Here is a 22,889-nt window from a genome sequence, read left to right as displayed (position 1 = left end):
TAAAACGCCGCGCTTTCGTAACATGACGAGAGATCGTGGAGGATAGGAAGAGAGACGGAATTCGGAACCGTTAGCCCCGCCGTTGAAGTCGAAGTCGCCCGTCATCCCGAACGCCCGAAAACACGTCTTCAAAGAGCGCGTTATTATTTGTGATCCTTCGCCAAGATCGAGGACGCTACATCCGTAATTTATCGAAGCGTAGAATATGGGGAAACCTCCGAGAATCGTGCGTTACGCGGAGAGAGAGAGAGAAAGAGAAAGATAGCGGAAACGCTTTCGTGTCGACGTGTTGTGAAGACACTGGATACCGTCGCAAAAATTATTTTAGAATCCGCTTAATTTTGGACAAGATGACATCACAGGTTCTAAATCGAATGTTTTCTCGATGAGAAATCGCGCGCCGTTGCGTAGATCACGATTATATGCTCTATTCTTAATTTCGACGTGGTATCATAAATTCTTACATCGTAATATAAAATATCATTAAAAACAAGAGGAAACATGCAGAGGACTCTGCGTCGCTGCGTTGGTCATTTCGTTCTCTTCGCCACAGCGTCGAATCCGGCGGGAGACGAATCCGGCGAAATGAGAATGGCTCACGTTTCGCCGGCGGCGAAATTGACTTGTGAACGGGAACGACGACGACAACGATGATGACGACGATGTCGAATCTTAGGTAGCGGCGCAAGACACCGCCGTTACGTCAAAGCACGCCGGATAGAACCGGCGGGACGCGGGTAAAAAGAGGACGTGCCAACGCGAATGGCGGCAGGGAGGGCAAAGGTGGAACGGGGAAAACAAGAGAGCAAACGAAACTGTAGCGGCGGACGGAGAGGAACGCGGATTAACAATGGCGCAAATACTGGTACCGGCTGCAGAATGCCCGCGAGCGCATACGGCGCATAATTAATACCGTGGCCTGGGCACGGCAGAGAGATTCGTGGCAGGAAGCGAGGATCGGGAGAGGCGAAAGAGGGTGGGCGAAGGGGGCAGGAGAAACGGCGAACAACGCGCGCGGTCTCTCTTGGTCGGTGGATCGTGGAAAGAAAGAAGGGATCCTCGTCGGTATCGGGGGAGACCAGGTCCCGGGGTGTCCACGGGGAGGAGATTTATGTGGCTCCTGATTGAATCGTTCTCACTCGATCGCGCCGTTTACTTTTTGCCCTCTCGAGAGATCTCTCTGCGTTCCGTTTCTCTCTCTCTCTCTCGCTCTCCTTTCCTCTGTGTTCCGCGCTCTTCTGTGTGTGTGTCCCTTTTTCTCTCTGGTGTCCCAGCGAATGCACGTGGAATATCCATGGCACGAGTTCTCAAACTGAAATTAGCTCTCAATCGTCGCAGCGATTGAAAATCATGCCGATATTTATAAATCATTTCTTGAAAGATAATGTACAAATGCCATTTTTGATCTGTGAGTCGTAAACATCTTTTAGAGGTTGAGAGAAAAATATATAATAAAATTTGACTTGAAGTATTTTTCTGATAAAGTTTCTACTTTTACATCTTCTGTAACTTGCTAATGGTAAAAGCGTAATTATAGTCAAAACATCTTAACGTTAACATTGTTCGCTTAACATTTTTCTGTTTCGCATCGCATGTTTAATATTCCGCGGTAATTCCGTGCAGGTCTTGTTTCTTCGTTAAAACATCTCTTCATCATCATTGTGCGAGACCTGAATAGTCAAAAATCTTCTTCCGCAAGGTAACGCAACCGTCTCACCGTACCGCAGAATAATTTAGCTCCCGAAGAATCGGTGTAATGGAAGAGCACGTTTTATGCTACCCAGGACCGTCGACGCAGGTAGCTTGTAATGTTCCTGCATCGTTTCGTCGTCGTCGTCGTCGTCGTCGTCGTCGTCGTCGTCGTCGTCGGTGCGCGCGCGGTAAATTTCTGAAACACAGAGTCTCTCCTCTCCATTGTGATGCCACGCTCTCCCGCTCGGGGCGAGCTCCGTTAGCTAGGAGGCGGCGAACGGAAGCAAAACAAAAGACGCCGAAATGCGTTCATTATTTCGAGCTAATTGGCGGTGCCTTTACCCTCGAGCCGGGAGGGAGCCAGTCAGCCTCTCTGGTAGCAGAAAGCAGGGAGTGAGTTTCGGTGCTCTCTCGCAGAAGCGAGTCTTTAAACGCGCTTGCCTCAGGCTTCTATCCTTCTCCTCCTCCTTTAACCTTTCTCCTTCTCCTCTTTTAACCTATGACATCGCTCTGTCGGTAGTACCTTCGATAATGAGATTATTCTGTACGATCACTCCCTTCAATTTGCATTCTTTGTAGCTGCCTTTGAGCGCATTCTGCGGTTACCAGCAAATGGATATCATTTGACAACTTATTGACAAGACGTAGAAACGTGATACGAACTAGATCGTAATTTGTGCGTTTCAATAAACTTTATTTAAGATCCGTAATAGACTGCTGCGAGAAACAACCCAGATTATTCGAAGGAGAGCCGCGAAGTAATCTCAGATCTCGAAAGTGTCTCGCGGAAAAATGAGCCCTACTTCGCATTCCGGGGACTTTATTCAGGGCGTCTTGGTGGCCCGGGCGCGCATCAGTGGCAGCCGGACATGGGTGCACGGTATGCGTATACACGACGCACGATAAGTATCGCGACACATGTCGGTATAAGTACCGTGATCAATAAAGTCGCGAGAAGAAGGTTCGTCTCGCGGCACGGCTGGAAGTCAAGGAGTCGCTATTGAAGAAGGCACGTCCTCTCGGCATTCTCGTCCTTCTCGGGCTCTCTCTTTCTCTTTCTCTCTCGATCACCAGATACCACTACGAACGGCGGGTAGGTGCATCATATTCGTGTCCGTGCACGGTAGCTCGGCCGTTTCAATATGCGTTCGCGCACACATGCATATGATGCATACATGCGTACACGAATACGCGCGCGAGCGCGCACAACGTGTACACCGACCTATACATAATATTCCTGGCCGTAATACGGCGTGGGGCGCTACGTCGCGTCGTTGGTTCCACCGGACAACGCCACGTGATGGTAATGGCCGCGATAATTATTTAGATAGCGGAGGATATATGCTTCCTAGCGCAGCATGGGACCCCGGCCACGTCGTTTCCATGGTGCCCCCGTTGGTGTAAGCCGGGGACGTGCCCGCCCGAAGCGATGGAACGTATATATACCCACCACCGTCGCCCATTGGAAATGATATCCTCTTTCCTCTTCGTTCGCCCTCATTATTTCCCCGCCGCTGTACGAAGCTCCGGTATAACGTCGGATCACTCGTTTCTCAGGATGAAGTCGTTCGTCTTGGATCCGCATGACGTCGCGGCCTCGAAATTCGTGATAAAACACGTGCGCTCGCTAATAAAATAAGCTCAGATAAAATCTAATCTGATCATAATTGATCAACACGGACAAAATTTGTAACTCGTAAATAGAATTTTGGATAGCTGCATGTTTTTGTTGCAATCATTCAAGTCGTATAGTTAGCCTCAGGCCGATCAGTGGCCTTTAATAATTTTTACTGAATTGATTTTAATTTCAATTTTTCTACGCGTCGAATTGCTGGATCCATAAATTTGCGTCAAAATTCAAGCTCACAAATTAACATACGGTGAATTAGGAACGAATTTTTAGTATAGGCAAAATTTTATTGTGATATGTTAATACTGAACGGTAAATCACATGACTAATCGTTCTATTTATAAAACCCCTCCCAGAAGTCTAGATAACTCGACTCTCGTCGGGATACTTCCTTGTGCGGCTTCCCGACAGACTTTGGGGTGGATTAACTCGCTTCGCCGCTGTAGCGGGGCATTACTTCCACGCAGTGCACCTCCGGTCCATGGATCCTGGCTGAAAGTAGAGTCCCCCGATTTTCGCATAAATCAGTCTTGGTTCCCCGACTGTGCCCCTGCCCGGTCGCCATCGGTAACCCTTTCTCCTTTCTCGATGTTCCACCTTCCACCCACGAACTCAGGACAGAGAGAGAGAGAGAGAGAGAGAGAGGGGAAAGGAAGACAGAAAGAGAGAAGGAAGGCTCGCGGAGAAACGAAGAACGAAGGAGCGCTATTTTATTGCCAGCTTAATAAATGGAGGCTCCTTTATTTGCTCGAGCCAGCATCCGCTCGCAGTTTGCCAACCTGTTTGCTAACAACAAATTAATCGGGTGACGTATCCCGGCGAGTACTACCTATATATATATATATATATATATACATACATATAACATTTATATGTATATGTATATATGTATGTGTGCACATACGCGTGTATACGAGAGTCTGTCCCATCTCTTTCCCCGTATCCGTCCTCTCTCTGTCCCATCTTTTTCCTCCCCATCTTCCACGAGGACGAGGACGACAGACGAGAATAGGCAGCTCGACAGCGGTTCCTTCACCCCTTCGAACGAACTTGCAACCTGCTGCTCACTTGGTCGTTTCTCTTCCCTTCTTTTCAGTCCTATGGTCTATCTCCCCCTCGTCGTTCTCTCTCTCTCTCTCTCCCTCTCTCTCTCTCTCTCTCTCTCTCTCTCTTCTCTGTCCTCAACGCGGATCTCGAGCGTAATGGACGCAGGTATGCGTTACCCACAGTGCGTCCGACCGATACGTACGTATAAGCCAATCTGTAATTCATAATGCGAACGCTCCTTGAGTTCTTGCTGCCCACACGCTGAGAAAGGAAGGGAGGGAATGGAGACGAAGAGGAACGACAGACGGATCCGACATCGCGTGTCATTCCGCAGGAGTAAAACCTGACCTGCTCAATGTAGGCGCCTCGAAGCCGAACACGCACTTATACCTCTTATTATCCCGAAAATATTTCTAAATGCAAAACTCTTGCGTCTTGTTTTATTAACAATAGATTAAAATACAGAACCTAAGAAGAACTCTTAAATTATTTTATTTTGTTTGAAAGGAGAGGGATGGATAGGGAATTGACAAGGAACAGATTAAGTTTCAAAATATTTTAATCATAATCGATATAATGTAGGATGAAATTAAGATCAAATCGTCTTCGTGCGAGAAAGAGGGAGCGTTTTCCGGCGCTAGAATCCGAGGATTACATCAGCTGCGACGGACAGCTCGCCTAATAAATGATTTCCCTAATTCCCTTTTCGTCGAGCATTCGCATAATCGTTATCATTCTCGATTCACCGAGTAGCGCTAACATTTAGGGATTACCATATTTACAAGTTACTCTCGCGCGAGAATCTTATAGCGCGCATTCTTCGGGGCGATGTGACTTAATTTGCCGATTAGAGAGATAGAAAAGAATGTTTCATGAATTGCGATTATTCTTCGATTCCGGGATTAAGAAGCGCGCGAGGAGAAACCGTCAATGGCAGAGATTGCGAATGACGACAAGTTACTGACATTTCGATACATTTCTATCGGGAATAATAAAGCCTCGCTCTTTTTACGTCTTTTTACATTGTCGTCAGAAACTACGCGTCGGTTCCGCTTCTTTCCGACTGCATCGATGCATCACCTAGGCGATCCCCTCGATGCAACTTTTTCTTCTGCAGCGCGGAAGTTTTTCTCATGCTCAGTCCGTTTCTCCGTCAATCGCCGAACTCCGTCAGGAGAGATCCCGGTACAAGAGCGAGATCCGGAATTAAAAGACAGAGAGAGAGAGAGAGAGAGAGACAGATGCCTTTCTTCATCCCCGGATCGGAGCCGCGTGGATTTCCGACGCAATGACGCCCGGGGGATTTCGAATTCCATCGCGAGAAGCCGATGCACGTACTTACGTAAGAGAATCTCGGCGAAAGACGATACAAGAAAAGGTTTCGACCGCATCCAGCTCGTCGTGCCTTCCCTTCCTCTTTCTCTCTTTCGCTCCTTATCTCTCTCTCTCTCTCTCTCTCTCTCTCTCTCTCTCTCTCTCTTTCTCTCTTTCTCTTTCTCTCTCTCCATCCCGGTTACCGGAACGAGGTATATGCGCTGCACCTGTCGGTGCAATCTGGACTCGGCAAAGAGCGGCGTATCGTGATCGCCGGTCGCCACCGTCGTCGCTATCGTCGTTGTTGTCTCTTCGTCGTCGTCGCCGTTGTTGCATTCGGCGACGCTCCCGGTAGCTACCGGAGCACCGAGCAGGCTTGGTCATGCGTCGCAACTATAATTTGAAATAATTTATAAATCCTATTCAATTCAAATTAAGGCTCCACTCTGTCGGATGAATAAAAGATGCGCCATACCGCTCGCGCTTGCTTGCTCGCTCGCTCGCTCGCTCTGCGCCTGCTTACGCTCGACGAGAAAGGAAGATGGAACGGAGCAGAGCGGAGCGGGCGCAAGCGCAATAATGTGAGTGTACGCGGGCAAATGGTGTCCCATTATGCCCGCTCGCGGTGAATTACGCTATCGGGACGGATTGCCTCGAATTCTTGTAGAGATTATGATCGATTTGCCAATCGATATTTGCCAATCTATCGATTGATAAATTCGGGAAACGCGGACGTCTTTGCACATCGCTTTGCAGAAAAATATTTGATTAATAGAATGTATCAGATTTTATATATCTCCTGTAAATTCTCTTTAAGATGAAGGTAACTGTCATGTGAAATTAGAAACTGACGAAAAATCGTTTTTGCAAGCGTCTCTAGCGCAAAAATTCGCGGATTAAACCACGAACATCGCTGTCTCGCTCGGACCTTGCCCTCTGGGGCTTTGCCGTCATATTTTATCACGAAAAATCCGACGGCTAGTGCGAGCTGTCCCTTTTCCCGTTGTTATCCGGTGGCGCCAAGAGCCGTGGAGGGACAGGGGATAGTCACGGGGCATTATAAAGCATTACAACGAGCGCTGTTAACGCGCCGTGTCCAATCCACACGCGAGTCTCTGAAAATAAAATACAAAATGACGCGACAACGCTTCGACGAGGCTCTCTGTCAAATCCATCGGCGACATTCCGAATCTATCTGTGTTCGGAACCCTTCCGAATGTACTTGTACCCTTCCCCCCCCACTTCTGTCTCGACACTCGCATCGGTAGCATGGTTTTCCTTTTTCGTTCTCGTACCGAGCGCAAGGCAATTGCTCGATATCACTTTTTTTCGTTCAATCTCTTACCAGAAAAGATTAGTAATTTCTTACAAGATTTACACGAATCTTATATAACAATTTAAATTTTAGCATAGTTAGAAATTGGAAATGTTGTAATTTTATTATAAATGAGATAAATGAAGATTGTATAATATATCCCCATTCCCCATACAATTATCTTTTTCTCGCGAGAGAGAAAAAAGATAATTATATTGCTTCATACGATCAGAATATGTATTTTATAACTTCACTAATCGCTCAATCACATAATTACACCGTAATAGCCGCGGTATGTATTTTACAGCGTGTTATTTTATGGAAGTAAAAGGTTCACAACGATTCGATGAGATTCAATTTTCTCCCGAGGAGGTTCTTTCATTTCAACCCCTCATTCGAGAAAGAAATCGCCACATACACACAATGTCTGTTCCCGAGCGACCGAAAGAAAGCCGACGAGCCAAACCGGCAATTAGCTCGAGGATATAAACGCGCGGGAGACGTTAGCACGCGCGTGCGCGCGATTTTTCTCTCGCGCGCGTTGCAACGTTGATTCAACGGAAGAAGCTCCCGAGAGAGGGGGTCGAAGGGGGTGACTAAAATCAATTTGTTCGTATCCGCGATGAACCGTCGCTTCGCGGAGATTGCGTTTTCACCCCGGGACACGAGGAACGTCGGCGATTTTCAATTCGTCTCTTCCCGCCCCGCGCGCCGTCCCTCGCGCGCACGCACGTAACGGATATACGTTCGCGGGCTTCTTGTTTCCCGTCTCACCGCGTGCGCGCGAGGACGACCCGCTCGAATTGCAAATCAAATAGAATGCGCCCCGCTGCAACGGTTACATTGCGCGGACGACGTTCGCGCGAGATATATTCGCTCTATTCTGATATATGCTCGCTCTGTCGCCCTTTTTCTTTCGTCGTAGAAAGAGACAGCCTTATCCCTCCTTACAAGGTCGGGATTGTGCGTCGACGTATATCAACTGCAAGTAATAAAATTGAAAAGCCTCTCAAATTTAATATCTTCTGTTAAGCAAATCTCTCATACATCTCTATTCCTCCTATAATATCAGCTGTGTTTAATGTCTCGATAAATAGTTGGATTATTAGGGAGCCACCCCTATAATCTATCGCATCGTTTTCGAAGCTACTTGACAAGACCTAATCACGTCGGCGCGATGGATTTCACCAATCACTCTTCTCTTCTTTTTTTTCTCTCGTTGATCGGCGCAGAACTTTCCGCGAGCAGGCAAAAAATAGCCGTCCCGCGACAGTGGTGTTTCACGAGCCGGAGTTCGTTCCCATGAAAGCGGCTCGCAGTCGTGTTGCTCGGCAGAGCCAATCGAGAGTTTATCAAGCGCACTCGGGCGCGCACCGCGGAATATTCGCCGGTCAATTTCGCTTCTCCCCCCCTGTTTAATCATGGCCCGGGCCCCCGGTCGGCGAGCGGCGGCATCGGGGGTGGCTCGACCGTTCGCATAGAGGGGTACGGCGTTGTGCGGCATGTACGAGGAGGGGTTGCTGGGGGGCGGCGGCAATAGCCCCGCTCGGGCCGTCATTTGTCAGGGGCTGTCGCGCCACGAGCGTGTTTCTGTTCCAACGGCGCAGATAGCGGCCCATCCATAGGCCGTTCATCTTTATTCCTTTATATATAGAGGCCCTATTCCCCGACCTCTGTCCCCCCTCACTCTCTCACGTCTCCCCGTCCCACCCCACACGCCCTACACGATTCCCTCGAACTCATTTAATTACAACAAACAATTTATTAGGTCCATCCGGGATCCGCCCACGGGTATAAAATGGTGGGGAAGGATAGAAGGAGGGAATAGGTCAGGGGGTGGGCCAGGCGCCACTCGTTCGTTCGCAGAACGCTGGAGGAAAGCAAAATTATTCCGTCAGGGGTTGACTACCGCGCTTCGCCGGCTGTCATTCTGAGCTTCTGGGTCAAACCGTGCCCGTAAATTAACCAAGCAAAGTGCGGCGACGTAATTTGCTGATGTGGTGACTCGTGATACTGTTCCCTTCTAATGCCTCTTCCCGCATGAGAATGAATTTTTCTCGAAAGAAATAAAGAATAATGAGAAAACGAAAATAGGAGAAATATGCAACATTTAAGGGAAACTCATTACAGATATGGTCTTATCGAAAATACGATGCGTGTTGATTAGACAGATATGAGGGTGTGACGCCATATCTTAGACGAGAGCGTGAGATTCGGAAACAGAAGTAGTCTCTCACCGATCTCAGCGGATCAGTTACACCAGAAACCCAGTCCGCTTAGAAAGTGAAGAGCCGATAGGGATCGGAGCACCATTGTAACGAACCATCGGCGTAATTGAAGCCGCAATTATATCTTTTCCCGGCGACTTGTTTATCCGTTTTTACCCACATAAATTCAAAATAGGATTCTAATAAAGAAACGCACGTTCGCATACCTTGGCTAATGCAATTCCGTGGAAAGTCACTAGTTTTTCCACGCGCCCCGTGATTGCGTTTTTTCTGAGAAAGCGAGATCTGACATTTTCAAATAAAGATTGCATTTAGAATTGGTAATGAAAATATTTCCTGAAAAAGAATAATAAACAATTTTATTTTTTTTTATTTATATCCTCGTTTATGTCAGACGTCTACAATTGATAATCGTGATGCACGACCGTTTCTGCGTCTTCGTAACTTTCGCACAATAATTTACCTAGGTGCGGCTTTCCAAGAGTGTGTGGGCGTCTGACTTCGCCTCGATGACCTTTGATCTTTCCCTCTTTTGCAACCTACCCCCTTCATCTTCCGTAAGAAATATCCGCAATGCATACAAAGAGTTGTCTCGCGCCTCGCTATCTTCTGCACTGTTGATAAGATTTGCCACCCGAAACGCTCGTTCGTCATTCTGTAAACGGTTCGCAACGCGACACGAAGCATCGTTTCTTTATTGCGCTGCCTTTCGGTCGCGAACAACGATGTGATCAATTGTTTCCGAAGCTGAGCCCTAATCAGTTTTCCCAACTTCCGCGAGCGATTCATCACATTAGTTTTATTAATGATCGTCACCGGTTATCTTAATAGCCTCCCATGAATCAGATTCAGCTGCGCGACGGCGATTCGATCGTCGAAAGAAGCGAATCTATCGCGATGATCGATCGCGCTTGAGATTGCTGGTCGAGATGGTCTACTTCGCGCTAATGTTCATTGTTTAACGACAGTGACGTTCGCGAATCGAGTACCATTTTATTAAGAATGTAATCGGAATTTTCACGAATTGCACACGTTAAGATAATTTTGCTTTCTCACTTAATCAGATATTTTTCTAAAGATGACAGATTCTTAACTTTTGCATTTGTAAAAGGAAGGAGAGCCTCCAGCGCCTTATAAGTGGTTACTCTTGTCTGTTTATACTGTTCATACTCTAGCTACGCCTTCGCAATCCGATCGCAATCGCAAACGTAGACCAGCGGAGGTGACGCTTACGACGATATCTTACGCCGTGACGACATACATTCCCCACCGAAATATTACGTATCTTCTTGCCTGCGCGATGGCTGTCGGTACAACGCGGTTCGTACTCCGTTTCATATATGAGAAAGGAATCTCTTCTTGCCGTGGGGCCCGACCGACGGTTTAGCCCAAGACGGTTTAGCCATGTCTTACCGAAGGATAGAGGCTGAAGCACCGAGAGAGAGAAAGAGAGAGAGAGAGAGAGAGAGAGAGAGAGAGAGAGATTTCGCGCCATCGAGAAGGTCGTAAAGATCTTCCACCTCCGCTCTTGCGAGCCGCTTCACTCGCTCGCACGTCATAAACCATCTCTACGAGTCTCGTCTACGCGTTCGAATACGATCTGATATTATTACTGCCGTCCCGTTGTATTATATAATATACGACCTTTTATACATGCCGTAAGCAGTTTTGCGCGCCCGGAAAATTGATAGAAATGAAGTCGTTGGAGAAAAATGAAGAAAATCGCCGCTCGTTCAGATCATCGTATTGGAAAGAAAAGGGATAATCGAATAATATTTATTTTTTAATGCGATTCAATAAGAATGTCATTGGAGTTGTTATTTTACAGTGACAAGCTTGTGTGTGTCATGCCTTTGTATCAAATTAAAAAACATATCTTCTCTTTTTCAAATAATTTATGTAATTAAAGATCGTATATACATATATGGTAAAATAAATTAACGAGAAAAATTTTGCGGTGGGATTCGTGAAATCAATAATTATTATTGGACATACTAAAATAAGCAGGGGAAACAAGCTTGACGAAGAGTAAGTCATTTGTATCGCGCGTTGACTTGCACATTTTCAGACACAACGTCGCGCAATTTCATTTCATCAAGATAGCCCTCGCCGACGCAAACAAAGTGCTTCCAACACGAAGTAATTAATTACGGTGATCTGATTGCACGCGATTAATCCTGCCGACTTTCGAGCGGATCATTAATTAAGGGTGAATGAATGTCCCGGGGTATGTAGGCACTACCGAGGACACGCTCATTTATTTGGAATAATTTAGTTTAAATGAGTAAACCGTCTGTACGTGTGCACGCGTGTATGTGTGCGTACGCGTGCGTGTGCGCGTGCCCAAAGTTCACGGTCGATATTGCGGCCGGACATTCGATTTGCATCCGAGATATGATCGATCGTTCTATTCATTCGCCAAGCAATTATTACTTAGCGATATTTATGCTCAATTTACATACTATTTTTTCACGATTACGATACATGGTCCCTCATTCGTTAGCAGCAGAGCTTTTAATTGCCTCGGGTAGCACCTGTCGCGACTCGTGAAACAGTTTCATGAGCCTCTAGAACTGGAATTGCAAGACAAAATAAATAGCGTATTTTTATTCACCGAGAGCTTGTCGGTTCTCTTTCCCTTTTTCTTTTTTTCTTTGGTGAAATTTCTGTACTCTGTAACGTATACAGCGGCGGAATGTAATTATTATTCGGTGCAACGCGGACAGGTTTTCTTTGGTCTCGTAACTCTCCGTGCTTACGCGCGGCAGCAAGACTCTCTCGTTGAGCTTTTTATTTATACAGCTCATTGTGCTTCTCTCTTACGGTATTACACGGCTTTTCTCGCGGTTTCTTCTTCTCGCGTATCCGCGGCTTTCCACGTTTGCAAATCCAATTACTTTGCGCTTCTTGCCGAAGAAAGAGTATTACGGAAACATCGCGAGGCTTACGCCTCTCTTTCTACGCTGCGTTGCACCGTTTTCATCTCTGCGCTTTCTTCCAGTTCGCGTTCGTATTCGCGAGTTTTGCAGACAAGGTAAAACGTCGCTTAAAATGCAACAGCGTTGGGCGGATGTTTTAATTTGTTTGCGCCGCGTCGAGCTAAGCCGCGTAACCGCCGCACTCTGTTGCGCATAAAAAGCTCGTGCGCGATCCACCACCCAATCTCTCCGAGGAATTCCTACTTTGTTATTTAATTATACGATCACGACTTCCGGTGTATTCACATTTTGATTATGAAAAAAAAGGGAGAAGGGAAAGAAGGCTCTCTCGGAGCGCTCTCGCGTGATTTCGCCGTTCCCCACACCTGGCAACCTTTGTCCATAAGATCAAGCGGTTTAATAACATGATTCAAGGAGCGGCAGCAATCGGTACATTAAGGTCAGGTGGGTCGAGGTATATAAAGATAATAGCTCGCCACCGACCGATCGATTCATCGACACGATAGGTTTTGATAGATTTAAATAAAGTAAAGCTTGCAAATTGCAATAAACGTGCGATTAATTCTATCAGAAAGTATAAAGAGTATTTAACTAAATGTTATACAGTTAATAAGTTAATAACTGAACGTTCTATCTATCGAATTCTTCAGATTTTAAAACAGATTGGTCCAAAAATTCCCAGAAAATTGCCAAAATCGCATATAAGTAATTCGTCAAAAAATTACGAAATATTTTTTTCGAGAAAGGGTTTTGATGGCATATTCTATGGGGACGGAATCTGTCCACCGCGAAGAGCACGCCGCAGCGGGGCGATGCCTTAATGACGAGATCTAAGACGCGCGATACGGCGATCGCCGATCGGCTCGCTCTCGCACACACTTCGCGGCGGGGTCAGGCGGGTCGCAGCGCGTAAAAATAATAATCAATCGAACGACCGGTAAGTGAGAGCTCGGCAATTACGCGGTGGCGGCGGTGCCCTGTGCTGCGGTTTGCCCCGGCCTCCGGCCGCAGGCGAACCGAGGACGGGAGAGCGGAGAGAACTTCCTTCTACCGCCTTTAATTCGCCTCCATTCCCCCCCCTCTCCTCTCCCTTCGCGTGCGCTATCATAACGTAACAACACGAGACTCCCTCGCTTTATTATTAAAAGTTAAAATTCCGGTGGGAGCCGGAGCGATCTTGCGGCGAACCTCTCTACAGACATCCTCATCCTCTTCATCTTCCCTTCCTTCTCTCGTCCTCTTTTCTCATCTCTCTTTCTCTCTGTTTCTCTTTTCTCTCCCTCTCTCTCTCCTTCGCTCTTTTCCCGACTCGCTCGATTTACGTTCTTCTGTTCTTTTTTTTTTTTGTAAACTCGTACAAACGTTCATTGGCGCGATACTCTATGTTCATAACGGGCGCTGGTAGCAATCGCGTATAACTGCATGTATATCCTGCGTTCGCGCGGAGCATCCCCATAGATAATCGTATTACCATCTATCTTGTACGCCGCTTCGGGACGTCGAATCGAGATTCGAAACACGCGGCCCTCGTCTTCCGCCTTTTAGCCGCGAACGACGCTCTCGAAAGTTTTCTCGCGGTCGGTGGAAACGCGCCGGCGCGTTTCTTCTCACACGTTTATCATAATTCGACACGATAATTCGATACGGTACATGTTGTCTCGAATTAAGAGGGATTAGAGAATTGCACAGGCCATCGGGTTTTAATTAAAGCAAAATTTACCGTTTACCGTCGACTTTCATTGGGCCGGGGATTTCACCGAACCGCGGCGATGTACGGCGAACGTATGGTTTCGATATATCGGCGATTTCGCAACGAGTTTTTCTCGCCGAACCGCTTGACAACCGGTACTATCGAAAGGTGGTAAAACTGTCCACCGAAGAGTAAAGAGAGCGGAACGAGAACGACGATGTCTGTGTGCACATCGTGTGAATTACGCGACGCGTCGCGTCGAATTGCCATTTACTCGTAGATTGATTGAAACGCGCTCACGGCACCGACGTCGCTGTGTTTTTGAACGAAACTACAGTTGGCCGCAGAATTTTTTATCAACGAGAAAATGTCGGTGCAAGAGAGAATATGGAAAAATTAAAAAATACAACGAGTCGCGTGCACATTATATAAATAGTGCATATCTATAAATTGGTAAACAGGATTTTTTTTTAATAAATCAATAAATGGTGATGTAACCAACATAATCATCAAAAGAGGAAATAAATTATGACGTAATAATCTCTTTATTAGAAAAAATTGGTATAAAAGACAGACAGGGATTCATCTCTGTTCTATGACAACTGATATAACTGTATAAAAAGCAAAAATTCGAGATTCCTGGCGTTCCATATTTTGATGGAATCTCATTTGCACGGGGAATAAACTGTTCGGGGAATGTCGATCAAGGTGGGATATTTTTGCTCGCGATATCCTCTTTTTTTCTTACGGTTAACGACGCGGTAACCCTTTTGCGGACGACGGACATGCGGGGATGATTCGACGGACAGGCGATTCGCGCGATTACGTATTATGCTAAACACGCGAAAATGGCTTTTTAAATGGAACATCTACATTTATGTAGTCAATGTAGCGTCCACGGCCGCCGCGGACGGTCGCCCGGACGGTGGAATGGCAAGAGCGACGGCGAATTAAATGCAATTTTCGTCCCACCGAGGCATGCATAACAAATTGACGAACGTCTTTATACTTACAAAGAAACTGCGCGCGACGTTATGCACGTAGCACAGGGGCAGGACGCTATTTCGTCGCACGACCGATTTACAGTCCGATTATTATGCCTGCATAATGTCGAACTGTCCTCTCGCTCTCTCCCCCTTTCTGCGTGTAAGCACGTAGTCAACTACGTATAATACGACCGACGAGAGTGGTGCGAGCGGAATTTCTAAGCGAATGCAATTTAAAAAGGAGCAATAAAGCGGAAACTGGCTACCGGGAGGAGTAATGCCGTTGCCGCCGCCGCGCCGCCACCGCCGTTGCGATGCTACGCTCGATCCTTAAAATTGAAAATTAAACGTTTCGTAGCGCACTGTGAATTTTGAGTAGCATGTCTAACCCGTGCCTTCACGCTTTTTCTGTTTCAGGATCCGACTTCCGTGAGTATAGGTCATTAAGTTACCAGCCAAATGCTACAAAGTAATGGGTTTGGGCCGGGAGAGAAAAGCCGGAGTCGATGGTAGGCAATTAATTGCGGAGCGCCGGTTTCTTCGTAGGCACGAGAGCTCGCAGGGCGCGAGAAGTTTTGCGCGTATCAGCATGCATGTAGTTTACATTGCTAATCGCTAAAAAATGTGCCGCGCGTGAGAGCAAGACGGGACCTTAAACCGTAGCAATAATTTGTAGCTTGAAAACAGCGCGGCAAAGCTTCTTCGATATCATTTAATGGTACATATTTTTCTTACATACACGCACGTTGGCATCGACATTTAATCTTCGTACGGACATCGCTGCGAACCATGTACAGGGCGTAAGTATTTTACGATTTGGTCTTTTTAATACTTTATTGTTAGACGGTGGATATACTGGATTATACGCGGTGGATGTACTGAGAGTAAAAGAGTTAACATGGCTATCTTTCGACATTTATTGATGTAAATCGTTATACTCGAATAGTACTTATCCGTAATTTTCGCACAAGCGCGTTGCATTTGAGGAGGATTACACATAGGTTTAAGGCCCATCTAACCGATGATTATTATTCCATTTCGCGCAGTAATGAACGAGGAACGGTTGAGAATAGTATACCTAATTAGTCGAAATAATAATAATGTTGCAACACGAAATACGAATTAGTTACAAATTATGCACTATAACTGTAGAGATTATTGAGTATTTTCTACCTACTCGTATCGTGCAGTATTGATTGTGCGAGATACGTTCTAAAAGTAAGCAATACGCTTGAAACATGGATTACAAATTTATCTCAATTTTTCAAATATATGTAGATAAAACAAAGCTTGCGTATTTTTGTTAGCATTTTTTTATTATTTTATTTTTATTATTAAAAGACAGATTAGCATGGTGAGCGATATCGTGACCTTGCCGATATTTCGTGCCGATTAACGCGTGTCGACAATACAGTCGTCCCAATAATTCGAAGGAGGGCGAAGAGGGCCTGCAAAACGCCGGGGCCCAAATACAAAAATGACGGGACGGATAACTGACGTCTCTATAGTAGTAAAACTGAGACTGTGGCATTCGTGTCCCGATGGGGGTCCCCAGACGTCGTCGGAGACATCCAGCGCCGCGGGGGACCATTGTCTCAGGGGGATCCCAAGGGCGAGCCACGATGAAGGGCCAACCCCGGTTTGACACGCACGAGGGGGTCGTAGCACCCCGTCGCGCCCCTCACGAAATTAATAACCGAAATTCGAGTGTTCCTACTCGGGCCAGAAGTTAGTCTTCCGCCACGGGCCTCACGACGGACCTCATGACGCGACGCGGCAATCCGAGCGTCGCACACCCACGCGATGCATACGTCGAAAAGGAATACCGGTTAAGTGACTTATAATAAGGTCGGGCGAGATTTACGGTGTTATTTGTTATTGGAGCGTGGTAGAAAGGGATGGGCACACAATCTTGCGATCTCGCCTCGCGATTGTATATATCCTGATCTCACTACTAAAACGTCCATAGATTCAACAGTTGTAAACGGAATAACGTTTGACGAGCCTCTCTCGCCGAAGAGAGACCGCCTCGAAATTTATTACGGGGATTCTCGAAACCTGACCGATGATTTCCACCGGTCGTTCGGAAATAAACCGAGAGAGGCAGGTATCGCTCGCCTCGCATACCACAGCGTCTCAAATTTCTACATCGGCCACTGCCTTTTTCGCCATCGCGTAGGTATATTGCGAGCGGCGCTATAAGCGGGCAATTAAAAGCGTACAGCGGAGACATTTATGTTCGCACTAACTGCCCGTTAAGACGTGGAACCACCTAACCGTGGAAGGTGTAATTGGCTGGCATGCTGCAGCTCGTAAAAGCACAGCGGGCGCGCCTCGCTGTCCTGCAGTTTTTCCGGCACGACGTTTTACAAATCGCGCTTTTCCTTGGATCCATTGTTTAATGACTGATTTCAATTGCGTAAACGTTCGGCAATGGCCTTCTTCAATGAGAACGAAGAAACCAACGTCTTATGAGAATACGGCAAACTCATGGTACGTAAAATTCAACGGGTCAATCGTCAGGTGGAAAAACAAGTTAGAACAGATTTGAACGAAAATTCATTTTGAAGTAATTAAAAAATAACTGTTCCTCGTTCGTTAATAACAAGGCTTGGAAATGGGAAATTAATCGTAAACAAATTTACAAGTATACACCGGAACACTGCGTTGCCGATCCTCCTTAACGTTCTCGTCAAACGCATAATAGGCTGCACGGTTAGATAAGCCTCGAAGCAAGAACATCTGGACGTTAAGAGAAAAAAAAAAACGAGTTGTTATTGCTGCGGTTACTAATATAGATCTACCGGTAGATAGTGTAATTGTGCTACAACGTAGTCAGCAAGTATAATTTTAATTGCGATAAACCGTCATTACGGCAGCCTTGTTCTCCCTACGAATCCATCCATCTTTCTATGTAACAAAGAAAAACTGGGATCTAATGCGCCGTGTCAAGAGATACAATGTTTCCATTTGTTCTGACAGACCGGTGTGAATAACAAAAAAAAAATAGAATCGCTTTCGATCTTACGAGCTGTATGAACATACGTGATTAGTTGCGTGATCATTTTTTTTCCCCCTCGCGGCTTGAAATATATCATTCTATTAGAGTGACATTTATCGCTGTTGTAAAAAATTTTCCTTATTTTACTATAAAAGTGTTACGTTCCTTTTTACGATCGCGATCGCGAGGCACCGGACGTAACAATGTCATTAACATAGATCTAACATAGGGATAGTGTAATTGCGCTACAATGTAACCAGTCAGTCGTAATACGATATACAGAGTGCTTTAGAAGTACGCACTTGGCACTCTACGCGTGAAGGAGAGGCACGGCGGACTTGTCTCGACAGACCGCGCGCAGCATTACATTTTTTATTAGTACGCACGCCACTCGTTACGCTATCGTTCACTCGTACGAAGACACGCATTCCTGGCAATCTATTTCTCTCTCTTTCTCATTCACAAACACACATCCACACAAACACACACAAACAAACAAACACAAACAAACACACACACACACACACACTCTCTCTCTCTCTCTCTCTCTCTCTTTCTTTCTCGCACTTCGATTAAAATGCTAGACGTCGGTAGTAGAAAAAGATTTGCCGTGATACGCGATATTGTTACGCGTGTACACGTTGTAACTGTCCGGATCCGTGACGGAGTCACGCGATATGCATTATGCACGCACGTAACGCTGCGCCGCGCGGAGCGGAGCGGCAGCAGACGCGTTTCCGCCGTCAGTCCCACGATGCACCATAGCTCAGTGGACGACTCTCGCCCGCTTTGTGAGAAACGAGTCATTGACGTGCGCCGGTTTGCATTTTCGCGTTCGGTACGCGGAAAAAAAAGAGGAGAAGAAGCGCAAGCTCTATCTCTCGCGAGTCCTATACATTATTAATAACGCGGGGGAAAACCCCTGGGTTAAATGGCGCGAGCACAATGACGGCACGTTAATTACACACATCGCCGCGTCATTATTTTCGACGGCACACCGGCAGCGCAATTTAACGCGCGTATATCTTACATAAATGTAATTACTATCACGAAACTCTCCATGTTCGTGCGATACTCGCGTATCGACACTACTGCGACGAGCTGTTGCGTTTAGCCCTGACGAAAATGCATTCCACGCGTGACATAACGAGCATACGCAATGTCCCGGCAAGAATATTATTTGAATAGAAAGCGTCGTATAATGCGCGAATGTAGAATACGTTTGTGAATTCTTAATTCAGCGCGCGAAAGAAAAATTGGGAAATGCTTGAAACGGTAGTTTTAGTTTGCACGAGGAGAGAAATCCAGTAGCCTTATCTCCGAGATATTCTGTGCAGCGGTGAGAAAAACTCGTCTCGATAATACCAACGTTTCTTCTCGCGCGGCTAATCCCGTTTCGCGCCCGACGTCGTTCGCAGGTGGTGAAAACTAATCGTGAGACAAATCCGGCGCGCGTCCCTCGCTTTCCCTCTCGCTCGCGATGAATTTAACATTTTCCACTTCTTCCCCGGCATTGTCCGCGCGTAATGAAGGGACGCGAGCGCGATAAGAAGAGCCGTTGCTCCCGGAGCGACTTTCACCGCGCGATCTCGTCAGCCACCTGTCGCGGCCCCGAGCCGACGGCGATCGGCCGCGAAAAAAAATGTCGCGAATGTCGCGATTCGCGATGCACCCTTCCGCGATGGTGCCTCCCGATGCCGATCGCGGCGGCGGTTCGTTTACGACAGCTGCATTATCCCTATGCGACGCGCCATTACTTTTATTAGCATAATGACAGGCGAACAACTCAATTTGCATGGAAAATCACACAGGTCTCGTAACGAAGCTCGCCCGCAGATCCGTAATAGTCGTCCTATCGGCGTACATACGTAAACACATATATTTCGCATATCATAGATTATATGTATATACATATCATAGAGTATTATATACGATATCCGAAAAATATTGAAAGGCGCAGGGTATGGAGAGATCTTCTAGTTGGAGTCTGTGGTGAAAACCTCTTTCGGGATACCACGCGCTCTCTCTCTCTCTCTCTCTCTTTCTCTCTCTCTCTTTCTTTCTCTTCGCGCTGGATAATTCCGTATCATCATCGAAATTGCCCTCGATCGTCGTCGTCCTTCTCGTCCGCGGCTTGATTGAGAGTAGTCGAGGATCGTTTGCCACCGCACCTGATCCAATCGTCCATTCGATAATTGGCGCCGGTAATGAGACGCAGGATTACCTGCTCAGGTCGTTCAGGCAAATTTTTGCGGTGAAAAAAAAGAGATGATAAAAGGAATGGCGCGTTTCTCTCAAAAGGAAGAAAACGACGAGCGATATTGCCCTAAATTGTCTGGGCGAAACAGTTTGCGAAACACTTGCGCTCGATTCGCGCTGGATTTCACGTGAAGTACAGCTGTCTAGAAATGAAGATAAATGCGAAATGATGTTCAGGGCGTGTAACGATTATCACGCAATTATTTATCGATCGTTGCTGAACTCGACGGATACAAATTCGATGAAGTCCTCGGTACCTTAATAAGGAAGCGCACACTTATCGATATACATTATACTTCAAACACTTCTTAAGATACCATCTTTACGGCGAAAAATATGCGCCGTTTTGCATTTTTGACGTTATTACAGTTATATCGGTTATGATATTATGGAAATCGACCTGATTATAATCAATAATTTGTTGATACTTACTTTTAATGGAATATTTTAATTCACATTTTTTCTGTGTGCGTGTGGGCTTGTGTCAAAACTCATTAACTTCAATTGCGATATTACTGCAAGTGGAAGTGTTTCAGCATGAAAGATAAATGCGTAAAACGCTAATAATATAAACAGACGAAATATGTTTCCTGTTGCGCTGTAGAAAACGATAAAATTTAAATAACCCTGTCATTATACGTATAGTAGTCCAGTCCAATTTAGCGCTTCCGTGATTTACAAGTTATAAAGATCATCCAAAATTCCGAGCTTGATTTTATCCGTCGGTCGTTAAGCTAGATCGTCGTCCTCGCGGCATCGCGACGACGAGAATGACGCGAATGCGATTAACGTGCTTGATCGCTCCGATTTTGGCGCCGAACGCCGTGAAGCGCGATTACGACGCCACGATCTCTCGGACGCGACGATACAGATCTGGCGAAATAATATGTAAATAGAGGCGTGCGTTAAAACGCGCGCGATCTAGAGCCCGCCTCTCCTGCCTGCCTGCCCGGCAGGAGATACCGGGCGGATATAAAAGGAGCATAAAGTAACATTTAGCGCGCGCGCGCGCTTAAACGAAATTGCTGTAATCCCCGGTCGAGGCGGGCAAAAGCGGGGAAAAGAATCGCGGACGAAGGGATACGACGGGTCGCAGAGAGAAAGAGAGAGAGAGAGGGGGGGAAGGGAGCAAGAGGGCATTAACATACCGATTTACATAATGCGTATAATTCGAGCAATTATGAAGGGAAATATACACAATTTAATATAATGGCGGATGTTTAGGGCCGGCGCTATATCTACCGCGGGAGATCTCTCCGGTGTGCGACTAGAGTGAGAGAGAGAGAGCGCGAGAGAAGTTTCCTCTCGCATTGCTTATGCGTACGTAGACGCGCGGTGCATTCGCGAGAAAGGAAGATAGAGGTTACTCTATCGATTGTTCCACGCACGTTACGCGGGTGCATATCGCGCGTATGTCGTAGACGATCAGGCACGATGAGTTAAGCACGATCTAAAGCGCCGCGTATCCTAGTCGACAAACGAAGTTGTCAATGTTTGTATCTTTACGATGAGTGTCGCTATTGTACGAGATACAACAAAGACACTCGTGAGACTCCGATGGTATCCGGACGGGCAGGAAACGAGATAGTGTGCAACGAGACATTTCAAAATCACAAAATGCATTCGGCGATAAAAAGACGCAGTGGTAGACGCGTGCGGTATTTATATTGTATTTATATGTTATATCTCTCTAACATTATCTTGATTACCGGTGTTATAATTGCTCGTGTGTTTGACTTTGTATAATAGTACCGTAAAAAGCAAATTTCCTTCTCTTACGAAGTAAGATATCATTTTCTTTACAGTGACATTTTGATTATACGGCTGCACTAAAAATAGATTTCGGTATTCAAAATTTTCCAGATCTTAAAGCGATAAAAATATATCTAATTCTATAATCGACACGATAATTCTTTCGATAAGAGATCCGCGAAATGAAAAATGGCGTATGCATATTAATCGTAAAAATATTCGAAAAATTTGACGGATGAGTCGCCACTCTTCAACCTCGAAGACGTTTGAAAGGTTAGCCCCTAATGACGAAGCACCTTCACGCCTACCTTTTACTAGACAGACATTGATTAATACAACCGGCATTTCTAACATATTTTAATTTGTATTTTCACACAACAAACATGGATTTTCACGAAGTTGACTGGCACGTATCTCGTTCAAGCTAGACACTAATGCCGTAATTATGACGAAAATATTGTGTGAGATAAACGTATCTTTCCTAATGAATAAAAATGTAAGAGATAAAGATAGCGCTCGATGTAGTTACTTTTTAACGAAGTGCATAATGACTGCGCAAATTTCCTGTTCATACTTTATGCTTCTTAGCGCGTTTAACTAAACACACATATCTATAAAACATTCCACTTATTATGTACGTTTTTAGTACTCTAGGTTGATTTAATAATTAATATTTTATACACCCATTACATTCATTTTAATAAGGAGAAACTACCGATGTGTAAAATATCTAATTTACAATCGAATCGGATATTAATCCATCGATTGGAGAACAACTTTTTCCGCGCAAAGATACTACGTTATTATTATCAATATTCTACCTATTTTTTCGTACTGTTCGCGATAATAATAAAAAGATCACGACGAGGGAGAACGTGACTAGAGATATTTCCGGAGTTTTGCGTGAAATGTATCCTCCGAAAGCGGATAACGTTTCGTAGATAACTAACGAAACGGGCGACGTTTATCAGTTGTACAGTACGCGGCGGGCGTACGCGGTCTCATTCCAATTAGCGTTACAGGCTGAGCTAATTGC

General features: G+C 45.9%; 1 protein-coding gene across 5 annotated transcripts in view; it reads left to right on the top strand.

Annotated features, from left to right (window-relative positions):
• LOC112455168 (ankyrin repeat domain-containing protein SOWAHB) overlaps positions 1 to 22,889 on the top strand; it is a 97,224-nt gene that overhangs the window by 46,732 nt on the left and 27,603 nt on the right. For 4 of the 5 annotated variants that reach the window (XR_003040830.1, XM_025016929.1, XM_025016931.1 and 1 more), the window contains exon 7: positions 15,259 to 15,271. Coding sequence is in view for 4 of the 5 variants with exons in the window: in XM_025016929.1 (XP_024872697.1) it covers positions 15,259 to 15,271 (13 nt within the window). In the remaining variant the exon portion in view is untranslated. The remainder of the gene's footprint in view (positions 1 to 15,258; positions 15,272 to 22,889) is intronic. The other variant, XM_025016930.1, reaches the window with a different exon arrangement.

Source organism: Temnothorax curvispinosus, unplaced genomic scaffold (assembly GCF_003070985.1).
Source record: "Temnothorax curvispinosus isolate PA1 unplaced genomic scaffold, ASM307098v1 QBEX01005876.1, whole genome shotgun sequence".
NCBI classification, from domain to species: Eukaryota; Metazoa; Arthropoda; class Insecta; order Hymenoptera; family Formicidae; genus Temnothorax; species Temnothorax curvispinosus.
The sequence above is the reverse complement of the archived record's forward strand: the minus strand, read 5'-3'. Positions and strand labels throughout refer to the sequence as shown.